General features: G+C 68.0%; 1 protein-coding gene across 1 annotated transcript; it reads right to left on the bottom strand.

The window, feature by feature from the left end:
- Window positions 1–251: 251 nt before the first annotated feature.
- On the bottom strand, window positions 252–13,994 carry FASN (fatty acid synthase; the record flags this gene model as incomplete). The annotated part of the gene is made up of 42 exons (XM_080712968.1): window positions 252–389; window positions 469–720; window positions 806–904; window positions 1,020–1,240; window positions 1,311–1,529; window positions 1,640–1,816; window positions 2,000–2,245; window positions 2,333–2,484; window positions 2,571–2,662; window positions 2,762–2,913; window positions 2,996–3,197; window positions 3,269–3,492; window positions 3,570–3,692; window positions 3,772–3,891; window positions 3,970–4,148; window positions 4,225–4,375; window positions 4,467–4,670; window positions 4,756–4,910; window positions 5,011–5,129; window positions 5,204–5,368; window positions 5,445–5,831; window positions 6,054–6,358; window positions 6,635–6,838; window positions 6,919–7,098; window positions 7,179–7,358; window positions 7,474–7,554; window positions 7,633–7,824; window positions 7,896–8,068; window positions 8,169–8,284; window positions 8,368–8,571; window positions 8,648–8,782; window positions 8,907–9,001; window positions 9,335–9,524; window positions 9,719–9,906; window positions 10,039–10,501; window positions 11,080–11,214; window positions 11,298–11,413; window positions 11,494–11,616; window positions 11,701–11,901; window positions 12,045–12,218; window positions 13,238–13,390; window positions 13,868–13,994. 42 exons carry the CDS (start codon window positions 13,992–13,994, stop codon window positions 252–254), a joined length of 7,512 nt encoding a protein of 2,503 aa, XP_080569094.1.
- Window positions 13,995–14,642: the final 648 nt, after the last annotated feature.

Raw genomic sequence — 14,642 nt, forward strand, 5'->3', positions numbered from 1 at the left:
ATGGAGAAACAGCCAACCAACCAGCGTGGCAGGCCCCACAGGGTAAAGGGCTCGGCCCGGCTCCTGCCGGCCCGCTGGCTCTTCACAGACCAGGCGTCTCCGAGTCAGCGGCTCTGGGGTCCCGGCCCGCGTGGGAGATGGCGGGTGGCAGGACGTGCGAGATGGTCCTACTTCTAGCAGCCTCTGGGGAGGCGCGGTGCTGGCCACGGCGGGGTCCCACCGGCAGGACCCAGCCCCTGCGCAGGGCAGGCCTAGCCCTCCCGCACGCTGACGCGGGGCTCGGCCAGGGAGCTGTGGATGATGCCGATGATGGACTCCAGCCCGCTGCCCTCCAGCAGGGTGCGGTGGTCTCCCTCGATGACGTGCACAGACACCTTCCCGTCGCACACCTGTGGGCAGCAGCCGTGAGCCGGGCAGCCGTGAGCCGGGCAGCCCCGCCCGCCCGCCCACCCCTGGACCTGCCCTCACCTGGGAGAGGTTGTAGTCGGCACCCAGGTTGTCCCCGTAGGCGCCGCCCGTCTTGGCGCGCAGCAGCGTGACGTTGCCGTGGTATTTGGCCTTGGGCTTGTACTTCTCGGCGGCTCGCAGCTTGTGGTAGAAGGACAGGGCGGCGAAGCTCAGCTGGTGGCGGTCCAGGCCGCTGTGGCTCCGCGTGATGAGGTCGACGGCCGTGGCTACGCGCTCCTCCAGGTTTGGCAGTGGCAGCAGGGCCTCCAGCACCTGCGGGGAGGGCAGGCTGAGCCGTGCTGCGCGGCCTGGGCCAGCGCCAGCCAGGCGCCCCGCCCGCCCTGCGCCCTCGGCCCACCTTGCTGTGCTCCGCGTCAGTGAACTGCTGCACAAAGAAGCATATGGCTTCGGCCTCCGCCTCCGCCTCGCAGCCGGGGGTCATCTTGGCTCGATAGCTCTGCGGGGGCAGGGGGAGAGAGGCTGCTGTGGTGAGCACCGAGGTGGCCGCTGGCCAGTGGCCAGCACTCTTAGGAGACCGGCAGGGCAGGGGCGCAGCTCCACCTGGCTCTCACCTGGGTATAGGCCACCACGTAGGTGTGCGAGCCGTCGAACAGGAAGAGGCTGTTGTGGGCGGGGGCGGGCCCCTGCTGGGCCTGCAGCTGGGAGCACATCTCGAAGGCCACGCAGGCCCCGTAGGAGTAGCCGGCCAATCGGTAGGGCCCCTCGGGCTGCACCTGCCTGATGCAGTCGATGTAGTAGGCGGCCAGGCTCTGGATGCTGTCGAGTGGGGCGGCTGCGGAGCACACAGGAGCTCAGCAGGAGTGGGCGGCAGAGCCCAGCCTCGCGGGAGGCCCAGCACCTACCTCGGGTGCACTGCAGGCCGTAGGTGGGCACGCTGAGCTTGGCGGCCAGGTTGTGGAAGACGGTGGTGGAGCCCTCAATGGGGTGCACCAGGAACAGGGGCCGCTCGGAGCTCTGCACCGAGTTGAGCCGTGTCAAGGTGGGACCCTCGGGGTTCACCAGCAGGGTGCTCACGTTCAGCAGGGCCTGCTGCTCAGCCGTGCTGGGCTTGGGGGCCAGCTCTGTGAGGACAGGGCGGATCAGACCAGCTGGGAGCACGGGCCACGCGCTGCGCTGACACCTGATGCCAGGCTGGGCCACCCCGGCGCCCTCCCGAGTGCCCCATACGCACCGCCGGCCGTAGAGAGCTCCTGCAGCTTCCGCAGCGTGAGCTGCCGCACCTCCCGCATGGACAGCACCAGGTCGTGCTCGCGTTCCAGCGTCTGGCGCACCTCCACGCCCATGAGTGAGTCCAGGCCCAGGTCTGCCAGCGAGCTGTCCAGGTTGACGCCAGCCAGGTCTCGGATGCCTGGGGAGAGGGGCCGCGTGTGATCCGGAGGCGGCTGGGACGGCCTGGGGTGGGGGTACGGACACTCGGGGCGGGTCTGTCACCGCAGCCGTGCAGCCTGTTGCACCCTGCCTAGAGGGGAAACAGGCGCAGAGCCGCCCGGCCGCCAGTGCTGCTGTGAGGGTAGCCCTGCCAAGCACTCACCCAGGATGTGCGCCACAGCCTTCACCAGGTCCCGCTGGCCTTCGCCTTCACTGCTGGCTGCAGCCTTCTTCTCAGCCAGCACGAAGCTGCTCAGGACGGCGTGAGGCTGGTTCAGGAAGAGATCTAGCACCTCGAGGCAGGAGGCGATGCGCTGGGGCAGCGTGCCGCCGATGACGGTGTCGTTGGTACCCATGGCCTCCAGGACGATGCCCACGTCGCCGATAGCACCCCACTGCACAGCGAGACCTGCAGGCGAGGGGCGCTGGGTGAGGACTTTGGGCGGGCGCAGGCGCTGGGCGAGGGCTCTGGGCGGCGCAGGGCGCGGGGGCCCACCTGGGAGGCCATCGTGCCGCCGCTGCTCGCAGATACGTTCCATGGTGGAGTTGGCGAAGCCGTAGTTGCTTTGTCCCGCGTTGCCCCGGCCGCAGCTCACCGAGGAGAAGGCCACGAAGTAGTCCAGCTCGGGGCAGGCCTCGCGGGTCGCCCTGGGGATACACATCACTCTCTGCCACCCCGCCCGCCCCAGCCCACCCTCAGAGGCCAGCGGGCGTGGGTGGGGCTGCGCACACACCTGTCCAGGTTGAGCGTGCCACTGTATTTGGGCTTGTTGACGTCCTGGAAGAACTCTGGAGTCTGGTTCTCCAGCATGGCATCTCTCAAGACCTGGGGGAAGGTGTCCTCAGCACCCACAGTGGCTCTGGGGTCCGCTCCACCCAGAGGCCGCCCCAGGGTTTCAGGGAGTGGGAGGGCACTGGGCCTCACCATGGCCAGGTTGAAGACACCTCCAACGGGCCCCAGCTTTGCGGCCTCAGCGACGAGGGCCCGGGCCCCCTCCGGCAGGCCTGCGTCGCTGGTGGACACCAGCACCTGTACACCCTGGCGCCTCCACTCGCCGACACGCTTGGCCTGGTAGCCTGCGGGACAGGGATGTGGGGCTGGGCAGGCCTGGGGCGGGAGTGGTCCCGGGCAGCCGCACCATGTCCCCACCCTGCTTACCTGTGCGGATCCCAGAGCGGGAGGTCAACACGAGCTTCTGGGCCCCCCGCAGCACCAGCCAGTTGGCCAGTTCCAGTCCGAAGCCACCCAAGCCCCCGGCGATGACGTAGCTTTTGTGGGCTGGACAGAAGGTCTTGGAGATGGCGGCCATCGGGGCTGGCACGGCCTGCTGCAGCACCGCCTCCCGCTCCTCCTCGCGGACCTGCCGCCCACACGTGGCACTCAGACGGCGCCCTCAGGCGAACCCGAGTGGGCCCGGCCTCCCCCACCTACCTGGATGACGACTTTGCCGATGTGCTTGCCCTGGGCCATGTAGCGGAAGGCGTCCTCCACCTGGGCCTTGGGGAACACGGTGCGCTTCAGGGGCTGCACCACCCCGTCGCGGATGCCGGCCTGCAGCAGCGCCGCCACCTCCCGCCAGCTGGCGTTGGCGTCCTCGAAGAGAGCATCCAGCAGGATGCCGTGGAAAGAGACGTTCTTCAGGAAGATGGCCATGCCTGGTGGGAGGGACAGGCTTCCTCAGGCCACTGCCCCTTCCCGGACCTGCTGTCCTCCCCGCGGCCCGCGGCCTCACCCAGTGGGTGGTTGTTGGAAAGGTCAAATTTGCCAATTTCCAGGAACCGGCCGTGCTGAGCCAGGCACCTCACACTGGCCTGCAGCTTCTCTTCAGCCAGGGAGTTGAGGACGAGGTCGACACCTACGGCAGGAGCGGGGCCTCAGTGGTGCGGACAGCTTGCCTGGCGCCCGCCCGCCAGCAGAGGCCCGGGGCCACTCACCCTTCCCAGCCGTGTGCCGCAGCACGTGCTGCTCGAATGAGGTGTCCCGGGAGTTGGCGAAGCTGGTGTCATCGAGCTGGGGGAACCTGGCCTGGAGGTACGCCCGCTTCTCAGCCGAGCCTGCAGGGAGGATGCCCAGTGAGCCGGGCGGGCCGGGGCCAGGGCTGGAGCTGGGTGGGCCCAGGCGCGGGGCCTTACCCACAGTGGTGAAGACGCGGCAGCCCAAGCTGAGGGCGATGGCGATGGCGGCCTGCCCCACGCCGCCCGAGCCCGAGTGGATGAGCACCGTCTCCCCTCGCTGCACTCGCCCACGCACCACGAGGGAGTAGTAGGCCGTGGTGTAGACGACGGGCACCGAGGCCGCCTCCTCCAGGGTCCTGAGGACACAGCAGGTCTCAGCCCGGCCTTGCCAGCCCGCAGGCGCCGCGCTCCCAACTGGGCCAGCTCACTCACCAGCTGGAAGGCACGTCCCAGAGGAAGTCCGGGGACAGCAGGACCGACGTGGCCAGGCCCTCCGCGGGCACCAGCCCCATCACTCGCTTGCCGTGGGCGTCACGGCCTGAGAACTCCATGCCCAGCATGCAGTCGCGGGCAGCCCACTTCCCTGGGACAGACAGACAGCCGCCTGGTCAAGGCCTCTCTCTCTCCCTCTTGGGAGGAAGGGCAGCCCGCCCGGGACCCGGTTCAGCTGGCACCTGGGATGGCGTCAGGAGACAGCTTGCCCGTGGCCAGCATGATGTCCCGGAAGTTGAGGGAGGCGTAGTAGACTGTGCAGAGCTGCGCCCCGGGGCTGGCGGGCTGGGCGTGTTTCAGGGGGGAGCACACCCAGCGGATGGAGGAGAGGTCCCCGCGGGTGAGGACGTTCACGAAGGCGTGCGCCGTCTGCTCCTCGGGCTTGTCTGGGGACGAGACACAGGGCTGCGGCCTGGCCAGGGTATTTGTGGCCGGCCGGGCCAGGCAGGAGCGGGGCGGCGAGGTACTCACCCTGCTCCAGTGGGAAGTGGCGGAAGGCCCCCCAGGCCCCGTCCCGGTACACATTCATCACCAGGTCGCCCTCCAGCACCTTCTGCAGCTCTGCAGAGCCCACATCCACCTTGGGGACTGGAGAGGCGCTGCTGAGGCTGGACAGCAGGATGCACCTGCGAACAGCCAGAGGCGGGAAGGGCGGTGAGGGAGGACGGAGGGAAAAGGGAGGAGAGGGAAGAGGAGGCGCGAAGGCCAGCTGGCCGGGACTCCTACCGGAGCCGGTGTCCGCCAGGCTCTTTGCGGAGACAGTTCACCAGGCCCACCACGCCGGAGGTGGGGCAGCCGGAGGCCGTCAGCCACACGGGTCGGGAGGAGGACTCGGCCAAAGTGCTCTGTAGACAAGACAGGAGTGAGCTTCGAGCGTCCCAGCGCCCCGTGCGGGCGGGGCAGCGGCCCAGGGCCTGACCTTGAGGGTGTCCACCCATCGGAAGCTGGTGTCCTCCACAGGCAGGAAGATGGGGCTGTCCTGGGGAACGGGCCTGCGGCACAGGAAGAGCACGGAGCCGTAGAAGGACTTCTTCAGGCCGACCAGGTGCAGCGCCGACCTCGAGAACAGACTCTCCCACTCGTCCTGTGGGGGTGGGAGTCAGCCTGTGCTGCCCGGCCCCACCCGCCCCCCACCCGGCCCTGGCACCCAGAGGTGGCACCTGGCTCAGGAGGCTGGGCTTGCTCTGTGGCTCAGAGGCGAGGAAGGCCAGGGTCTCGCCGAGGGTGTCCCCTCTCAGCACGGTGTGCAGCAACAAGAAGCCGCCCTCCTTGAGTGCGGCTGCCATGTTTCCCAGGGCAGAGGCCGGGTCCCCCAGGGCGGCCACCGCGCAGTTGCACACCAGGAGGTCGGCTGCGCCCAGACTGCTGGGCGCGGGCTGCGCAGGGTCCCACTGGCCCTGGGCAACATCGTGCTGCTGCAGCAAGGCCTGGGCGGCCTCCAGGGCCTGGGGGTGGCGGTCGGTGGCCGTGTAGTCCAGCTGCAGCATGGGCTGTGTGTTGAGCAGAGCCGGGATGCGCGAGTACAGGTGGCCGTCGCCCGCCAGCACCTGGGCCAGAGCAGCTCTTGGTCAGCGGGCACAGGCAGGGTCCAGACGAGGCGGCACGGGAGCTGCCAGCCGCTCATCCGCCCTCGGTGCCCTCACTAGGTGCCAGCCCCTCCGCCTGCAGTGGCCCCGGGCCCCTCTCACGGGCCCTGCTTCTCTGCTGGGAGGGAGGAGGTGACTTCTCTGGCGGGAGCGTCTCGGCTGCAGCGTCAGCCCTGCACTTACCTCCACCACCTTCATCCGGAGGCTGGGCAGATTCTCCAGGGCCGTGTCCACGCAGGCCTTGAGCGCCGGGGAGCTGAGGAGGCCGCTGAGCAGGGGGTCCTCAGGCAGCTGGGCCTTCTCCTGGGCCAGCACCTGGCCTAGCTCCTGCTGCAGGTTCCCATTGAGCTGCAGGTGGCAGGCAGCTGCCAGCAGCCGAGGCAGCCCTTGCTGAGGGGGCTCCCGAGGGGCCTGGGCCCCTTCCAGTCCGGGCACTGCCATCTTCAGCCCCTGCTGCGCTGCCCTGGTCTGCAGCACCTGTGCCAGCCCTGGGGAGAAAAGACGGGCCTGTGTCCAAGCCCCCAGCTGCCTCCTGGAGCCCATAGGCCAAGCCAAGTGCCAGAGGGACCAGGTGCTGGCTGTGGGCAGGAGGCAGAGGCTGCCTGTGGCCAGCTGAGGTGTGAGCCACAGGGGTTCCCGGGCACGGTCCCAGGGCATGGTCCCGCACAGCTGCACCCCCCAGAAGGGGCCGAGGCAGGGGTGGAGCGTAGGTGTAGGGGTGCCCACCCGCAGAGGCCCTGCTCCAGCCTGGCCTGGCGCCTCACCCTTGCAGAGCCGCAGCTCCTCCTGCAGGGCGGCCCTCTCAGACAGGCAGTCAGTCTCCACATGGGGTGTGAAACAGAACTTCTCCAGGGTGGGCGCCAGCTGCTCCTGCTGCCGCCGCGGGGCCGCCTCAGTGTGAAGCTGCAGGATGTGGGCACCTCCGGCCACCGTGCTGCCCAGGCAGTGGCTCACCACCACGTCGGCCGCTGTGGGGACAAGATGCCGTGTGGGCAGTGCCCCGCTGGGCACGGAGGTGCGCGGGACGGGCACCGATGGCCAGAACTACCTTGGGTCTCGCCTTGCAATGTGTACACTTTCTGCAGGTGGACGGTGGGGTCGATGCGGATGGTGGTGATGCGAGTGGGCAGGTGCAGGCTCTGCCGGCCCGAGCCCAGGATGGACATCTGCAGCATGGTGTCCAGGAAGGTCACCCAGTTGTCCTTCCAGAGCAGCTTGCCAGAGTCGCCTGCAGAGGGGCGGGTCAACTGGCTGTGCACGGCTGCCGCCCCGGCCCTGTTCTCCCAGCTGGCCGGCCACGCAGCCCACCTTCAAGGCTGGCCTCGAGGACGCCCTGGAAGTGGGGCCCGTAGTCATAGCCGCGCAGCCGCAGGTACTTGTATATGTCGCCCTGGCCCAGGCGGGAGGTGGGTGCCAGCTCGGCGGAGTGCGAGTCTCCCGGGTGGTCGAAGAGCTTGGGGTCGGGGTCCTCCCACTGGTACACCTTCCCTGTGGGCGGGGGCAGGAGGGCCTGAGTGTGGGCAGGACACATGGGCAGGAGTGTGGGCCCTGGTTGGAGGGGGCAGCAGGTGCTCTGGAGACCAGGCCCACCGGGACTACTCACCGCTCACAATCAGGTTACCGTTCTGTGACACCTCAAAGGCTCGAGAGGCCTCCATCAGCCGCACCTCCAGGGGCACAGTCCCTGCAGAGAACACAGAGGCTCGGCATGGGCTCGGCATGGGCTCGGCAGCCCCCAGGGGTCCCGGTCAGGGCACCTCACCTGTCTTTGGCAGGATGGTGGCCTGGTGCAGCCTCACGTCCTCAAACACCACGGGCATCTGCTCCAAGGTGGTACCCAGGCTGCGTGCCAGCGTCCTCCAAGCCAGGCACAGGTAGCCGGTGGCAGGGAAGAGGACGCGGCCATCGATGCGGTGGTCCACCAGGTAGTGGTCAGGAGACTCTGGACCGGCGTCTGCAGCAGACGATAAACCTCAGCACCTGCCCACGTGCCAAGGAGCCCACCTGCCACGGAACCTGGCTCACCGATGTTGTAGACAGTGGCAGAGGACGAGCTGGCCCCGTTGGGAAAGTGCTCTGTGGCCGGCACGTCCCACACCTGGCTGTGGTCCCACTTGATGTGGGGGGAGATGAGGGGCGTTCCCCGGGGTGCCGGGAAGTCCACGGGCGGGAACAAGGCATTGGGGTTGGCGTCGGTGCTGGCGCGGGGAGAGGGAGGTGTGAGCGGCGTGCCGCCCGGCACTCCAGAACACCCCCTCCCCCCGGGACCCCAGAGCCAGCTGGCCGGGCAGGACCCACCCTGTGAGGTGCAGCTTGCCGATGTTGGTGAGGAAGAACTCCAGGTTGTCCTTGTGGTCTTTCTTCATCAGGGGGATGATGGTGCAGCTGGACTTCAGTCCCCGCTTCAGGACAGCCTGGAGGGGAAGGGAAAGGCTGGGATCGGACCTCCCACGATCGGCACCCCAAGGCGTCTGCCCAGCCTGCTCCCACAGCGAACCTGCAGCAGGGCATGGGGCGCGATCTCCAGCACCACGGCGTGCTCAGGGACATGCCGCAGAGCCTCCTGGAACAGCACCGGGCTGACCAGGTTGTTGACGTTGTACTCAGCGGAGGATGTGCGAGCCAGGCTGCTCTTCCACTGGGCCTCGGGGATGGAGGTGCTCAGCCAGCGGGCAGAGCGAGGCTTGGGCTCCCGGATCACCTGTGCACAGGAGCCGTCAGCCAGGAGCCACAGGGCTGGCACCCTTGGGCCCCGGCACTGGCAGGTAGGCACCTACCTTCTTGAGCGCCTGCAGCAGCGAGGGCGCAATGGTCTCCATGAAGTAGGAGTGGAAGGCTATGCCACCTGTCCGCACCTCCTTGGCAAACACGCCCTCCTGCTTCAGCTGCTCCACAAATGCGCTCACTGCAGCCTGGGCATTGAGAGATGGACAGAGAGCTGGACTGGTACTCCTGGAGGGCCCCGCATGCTGCACTGCCCAGCAAGCCCAGACTTGGGGGCACGGCAAAGGACGCACAATGCCCTGCAGGACCCACCTGAGGTCCTGAGATGGTTACAGTGTCCTCAGAGTTGTGGCAGGCGGGCACGATGCCAGGGGGGCAGCGCTGCTTACACTCCTCCCAGGACAGGCCTGTGGGCAGAGCTGGCTCAGAGGGCGGCGGGGAGGCCCTAGCTGTCATCCTGGCTGGGAGGCGTGGCAACAACGCCACCAGACATTTGTCTGCTCTCAGGTGGAGGTGTTGTTACTCGTGACATGGGTGCTGGTGACCTTGCTAAGCAGGCCCAGGGCCTTGGGATGGCCACCTGCCGCCCTGGGAGCTATCGGAGCCCCACAGGCCCTTGCATGGGGTGCCCCGGGGAATGCCAAGTGGCCAGGCCCTCCTCCTAGCCCTACCGAGCTCACCCCCTGTTGGAGGTGAACATAGGCAGCCCTGCCCAGCCCAGGGCCCGGCGCGACACCTACCCACGGCCGCCATGGAGCCCGATGGGAGGCGGGCTTCCTTGATGCACTGGCCTCGCCAGTAGGCCGAGAGCACAGCCTCCCTCTGGGAGAGGCAGCCGTCCGCGTAGCCACAGGCCACCTCTCCCAGGGAGTGACCGATGATGCCGTCGGGCTTCAGGCCCATGGAGGTCAGCAAGTCCAGGAGGGCGATCTGGGGGGACAGATTATGTCACCCCAGCCCTCGGCCGCCAGGCTCCCAGTCCACTAGGCCATGCCCACCCAGCCCTGTGGTCATGGGGCCCCCAGCAAGGCGGAGCCCGGTGTTGGGGCCGGCCCCCTGCTGGTGACCACGGCTCCCAGGCTGTGTGGTGTGAGCATCCCGGCCTGGTCCAGGCAGCCGCCTACCTGGATGGCGGTGAGGCTCACGAAGGCGTGGATGATGTCATCAAAGGTGCTCTCGTCTGTGCTCAGCAGCAGGTCTGACACCTTCACGCCAAAGGGCTTCAGGGCCTCGTCAGAGCGCAGGATGGAGTCACGGAAGCTGGCCAGGCGCATGAGGCTCACGCCCATCCGGCACCACTGTGTGCCCATGCCTGCAGGGAGAGCACGTCAGGCCCACGCTGGCCCGGCCCCAAGCCTGGGTAGGCCCGGCCTGCCCACTCACTCGCCCTCCCCTCCAGGGAGCCAGACCTCACAGGACTACGTGGACATAGGGGTGGACTCACCGGAACAGATAAACCAGAGCGGCCGCTGGCCGGCGGGGACCTGCTGCACTTCCTGGCTGCCACCCTCGACGCCCAGGACGGCGTAGCCCCGGAAGGGCATGGCGGCCACGGGGGCGGCTGCGATGCTATTGAGCATATTCACGAAAGCCAGGTCCTGGCTGTGCTGGCGGCCCTGCTCCAGCAGGCTCTGCACGGCCTCTGGGGTCCGCCCGCTGGCCTGCAGCAGACGGGGCAGCGCGGCATGCGGCGCGGGCGCAGGGGGCGGCCGCATGTTGGGCCGCAGGATGACATGCACGTTGGAGCCTCCAAAGCCAAAAGAGTTGATGCCCACGTTGCCCCCGTGGACAGGCCGGGGCTCGTTGACCACCTGCAGCCGGCCCTCCCGCAGGGCAGGGATCTCAGGGTTGGGGTTGTGGAAGTGTAGGTTGGGGGCCCAAACCCCATGTTCCAGGGACAGCAGCACCTGCAGCAGAGAGAGGCTGGTAGGCAGCCGACCCAGCACGGGGCAGGCACCTCTAGGCCCACCCCGGGCCCTCCCAGCCGGGCCCCGTGCCAACACAGGGTCAATTCGGCTCATGCGCACACACCCTGCCCTGGCCTGGGTCCTGGCTCTCTCCCAGCCTGAGGTGCTACAGACCTGGACATAAGCCTGTTAGCCAGCCCTGAACCCAGAAACCCAGAGACCTGGGCCCCCAGGCCAGCCTGCCCAGGCCCCCGCAGGAGCAGCCCCGAGATGCCCATGCCTCTGGAGATGGGTCAGCAAGCGGCAACGCAAGGGCGTGCAAGGCCACGAGGCGGGTGTGGGCGCCCGGAGTGTGCACCAGCCTACTTTGGCCGACACCTGCCTGGCCCTGAACCAGGCACACCCCACAGGAGCAGCCAGCTAGGTGAGAGCCACACACCCACCCAGCCGCTTTTCAAGCCTGTCCCACCCCTTCCCAACCCAGCTGTTCCCTCCAGCTGGACCCTGCAGAACGAGTCTGTAGCACTCCCCACAAGGGCAGGCCTCAGCTCCCCTGCTCCCCAGCGCAGCCCGCTTACCTTGGCCAGGGCCGCCAGCCCAGAGGCAGGCTCAGGGTGTCCCATGTTGGACTTGGTGGACCCAATCAGCAGAGGATCCCGGCGGGACGCACACAGGGCGCGGTCAATGCCATTCAGCTCCTGGGGGTCGCCCACCTGCAGGGACAGGGTGTGAGACAAGCCAGGCTCTGTGGGGCCTCCAGCGGAGGTTGGTGAGGAGGGACCCGCTGCTGCCCCACCTTGGTGCCTGTGCCGTGGGCTTCGATGTACTCCAGGGACTCGGGGGCCACCCCGGCCGGCTGGTACAGGGAGCGGAGGAGCTGCTCCTGGGCCTCTCCGGAGGGGAAGGTCACTCCTGCGGGGTGGGCAAGGTCAGGCCTTGGTGCTCCCCACCTACTGCTGGTGCAACTCGGTGCCCACCCCGCCCATGCCCACCTTGCTCCTTGCAGCCGTCTGTGTTGGTACCAGCGTTCAGGATAGTGGCGTACACCCTCCGGGCCAGGGACTTCTTGGTCAGCAGGATGGCCACCACAGCCTCAGAGCGGCAGTATCCATTCCCTGGGGCGAAGCGGGACCTCAGTGGGGCTCAGCGTGATATGGGGCGCGCCTCCGCTGGGGCAGGGGGGACCCTGCTGCTCTCACCTGAGTCGTCGAAGGACTTGCAGGTGCCCTCTGGGCTGAGCATGCCCAGCCTCATGAATTGCACGGAGGTGTTAGGCTTCAGCAGCAAGTTGATGCCGCCCACGATGGCAGCCGGGCACTCCCCAGTCCGGATGGCGTGGTAGGCGCACTGTAGCGCCAGCAGGCTGGAGGAGCAGGCCGTGTCCAGGGCGATGCTGGGGCCTGTGGGCAGGGGCACGAGCCACAGGGTGGTCAGCCAGAGACACTGCGGCCGCGCAGGTTTCCGGCTTCTCCTCCCCAGTGCGGAGCCCAGGAGCCAGGCCCGCCGGACCGCCCTGTCCCTGAGGGGCCGGGCAGAAACCTACCTTTGAAGTCAAAAAAGAAGGAGAGCCGGTTGGCCATCATGGCACGCTGGCAGCCCACCATGCTATAGCCCAGGAGCGTCTCGGGGTCTCTGCTCAGGGCCTCCGAGGCCTCTGAGCCGCTCACGCCCACCCAGACACCGGTGTGTGTCCCTCGAAGCGAAGCTGGGTTGATGCCTGCCAGGATGGGGCAGATCAACCCTCTGGCCCAGCTGAGGGCAGGCCTGTCCAGGGGGCCGGGGCAGGGGGCCAGCACAGGTAGGGACAATACCAAAAACCAGGTCACAGAGGGAATGATACCAGGGGACAGGTGGGTCCCCAAAGCCCAGGACCGGCGGCAGCCAGGTGGCCACGGGAAGGACAGTGGACAGCATTGTGCCCAGGCAACTCCCCAGGCCCGGTATCACTGGCGGGTCTAAAGAACCCGCTGTGCACTGAGCACCCCAGCTCCAAGGGCAGCCTGCCCTGGGACAGGCCAAGATAAGGAGACGTGATCAGACAAAGGCCGAGTGTCCACGCTGGGAATGAGGGACACTGGACGGCCCCGGGGAGCTCTGCCCGAGGCCTGGGCAGGGGAAAGGCCCAAAGTAAGGGGCCAGAGGCTACAAGGATCCCGCCCCGCCAGCTGCGCTGCACCTAGGCCCCCCTGGCTACCCCAGCCAGGGCCGCCCAACACAGCTTCAGCTCAGGGTGGGGGAGTCTACACCCCCCGCAGCAGGGTGCAGGGACCCAGGCGGCTGGCTGGCTTCAGTCACCCTGCGAGCCAGCGGAAGGGCAGGGCTGCGGGGAGAGAGGAGACCCAGGCGGGGGCTCCTGGGCCAGGCCCAGGTAGGGAGGCAGAGTGGCTGAGCCCCCTCGGCCTGCTCCGCCCTCCGCAAGGCTAGCCACCGCCAGACAGGGAGTGAGGAAACTGGAGCAATGGGGCGAGCCCGGGACACTGGTGGCGTGCATTGTGAAACCGCCCTCTGGCCCAGGCCCGCCTCCTGGCCACGGCTCCGGACCAGCAGAGACGGCACAGGCCCTGTGCCGGGGAGAGGGCGGCCATGCCTGTCCACTGAGCAAGCGATTCTCCTAAGAGGCAAAGCGGACTGGGCTCCCTCTTCTCCGTGGTGTGGAGTGGAGGACTCACACCCAGGGCCTCAGGCCTGCCGGGCAGCGGCTCTGCTGCGCAGCTGCTCCAGCCCCTCCACACCCACCTGCGTCCACAATGGCCTCGTAGGTGACTTCCAGCAGCAGCCGGAGCTGCGGGTCCATTGTGTGTGCCTGTTTGGGGTGGACCCCAAAGAAGGCGGCGTCGAACTTGGACAGGTCCTTCAGCTTGCCAGACCGTCTGGGCAGGCCGTAGAGTCCTGTGGAACACGGCAGGTGTTTGGGTCCCTGCACAGCCGCCCGAGGCCACGGTGGGATCGAGAAGCCCTTGGGTCAGGGTTGGAGGGCCTGCCAGGAGGGGTGGAGCAGGGCCCAAGGTGCGCCGGTGACCCACCCCACCTGTGAGCAGGCTCCTGGAGCACTCGAGGTGAAAGCCGGGACAGAGCCTGATGAGGCTAGGCAGTCCCCTGACTCCAGCGGGGAGACCCTCGGCCTGGCCTAAGGCAGGCCGGGCCGGCCTTGCCGGCTGACTCACACCTGCCCGTCAGGTAGGGCTGCTTTACGGTAGAGCCTACTGGGTGTGAGGGAGTCAAAGCGGCCTCCCTGAGCAGCCGGCTGTCCTGCCCGCCACAACAGGATGCAGGGGGTGCCCTGGCTCCCTGTGCCTCGGGGGGCTAGGGGGCCAGAGGGCTCCTCCTCTCATGCCTGCCCTGCCAGAAACCTTGCGGCCCACTCACCAGCTTTCCACCGCCGGTCATCATCTGTGACCATGTCCACGCCACCGATGAGGTTGGCCCAGAACTCCTGCAAGTTCTCTGACTCGGGCAACTTCCCGGACATGCCGGCAATCACTACCTCCTCCATGGTTCCTCTGCGGAAGAACCCTCCGGTTCAGCCCCAGGCCCCACGCGGCCACCACGCCTCATCCGGCAGTGACTCCCTGGTAGTGTCGACCCTGGAGGGTCAGCATAGGCCCAGGCCTGGACAGGGCTCTTCCCCACCTGCTCCCCTCCAGCCGGCCTGTGTCTGGCAAAGGCTCAGAAAGGCCCATTGTGAAACCACCAAGATCCAGCCCCGTGCTCGCAGCTCAGATGGACTGGGAGCTGGGGGCCTTAGCACTGGCGCCAGCAGCTCCCGGAGCCCTGGCCTTTTCTGTCTGGGGGTGGCCCCACCATGCCCTGCAGTCAGCAGACTCCGTCCCAGGCAGGGCTGGCCAGGGAGCAGTTCAGAGGAGAGAAAGCTGGGGCTGGGGGCTGGCAGGAGCGGGCCTTGAGCACCAGCAAGGATGCTCACCCCAGTTCCGAGGGGGCACAGGGCACCACCACCCCAGGTCACGGGGAGCCTCTGTCTATACTGGCGTGGGAGATGGCTGCCGCACGAGCCGGCCCCGAAGATGCAGGGGCCGGGAGGGGCTCCGGCGGGCCGGGCTGGAGCACGGTGGGGCCAGCGCTGCAGGCAACGGAGAAAAGGTGGCCTCGGCCAGCAGGGTCCTTCCAGCCAGGTCCGACCTGG

This window comes from Muscardinus avellanarius (genome assembly GCF_963383645.1).
Source record: "Muscardinus avellanarius genome assembly, chromosome: 16".
NCBI lineage: Eukaryota > Metazoa > Chordata > Mammalia > Rodentia > Gliridae > Muscardinus > Muscardinus avellanarius.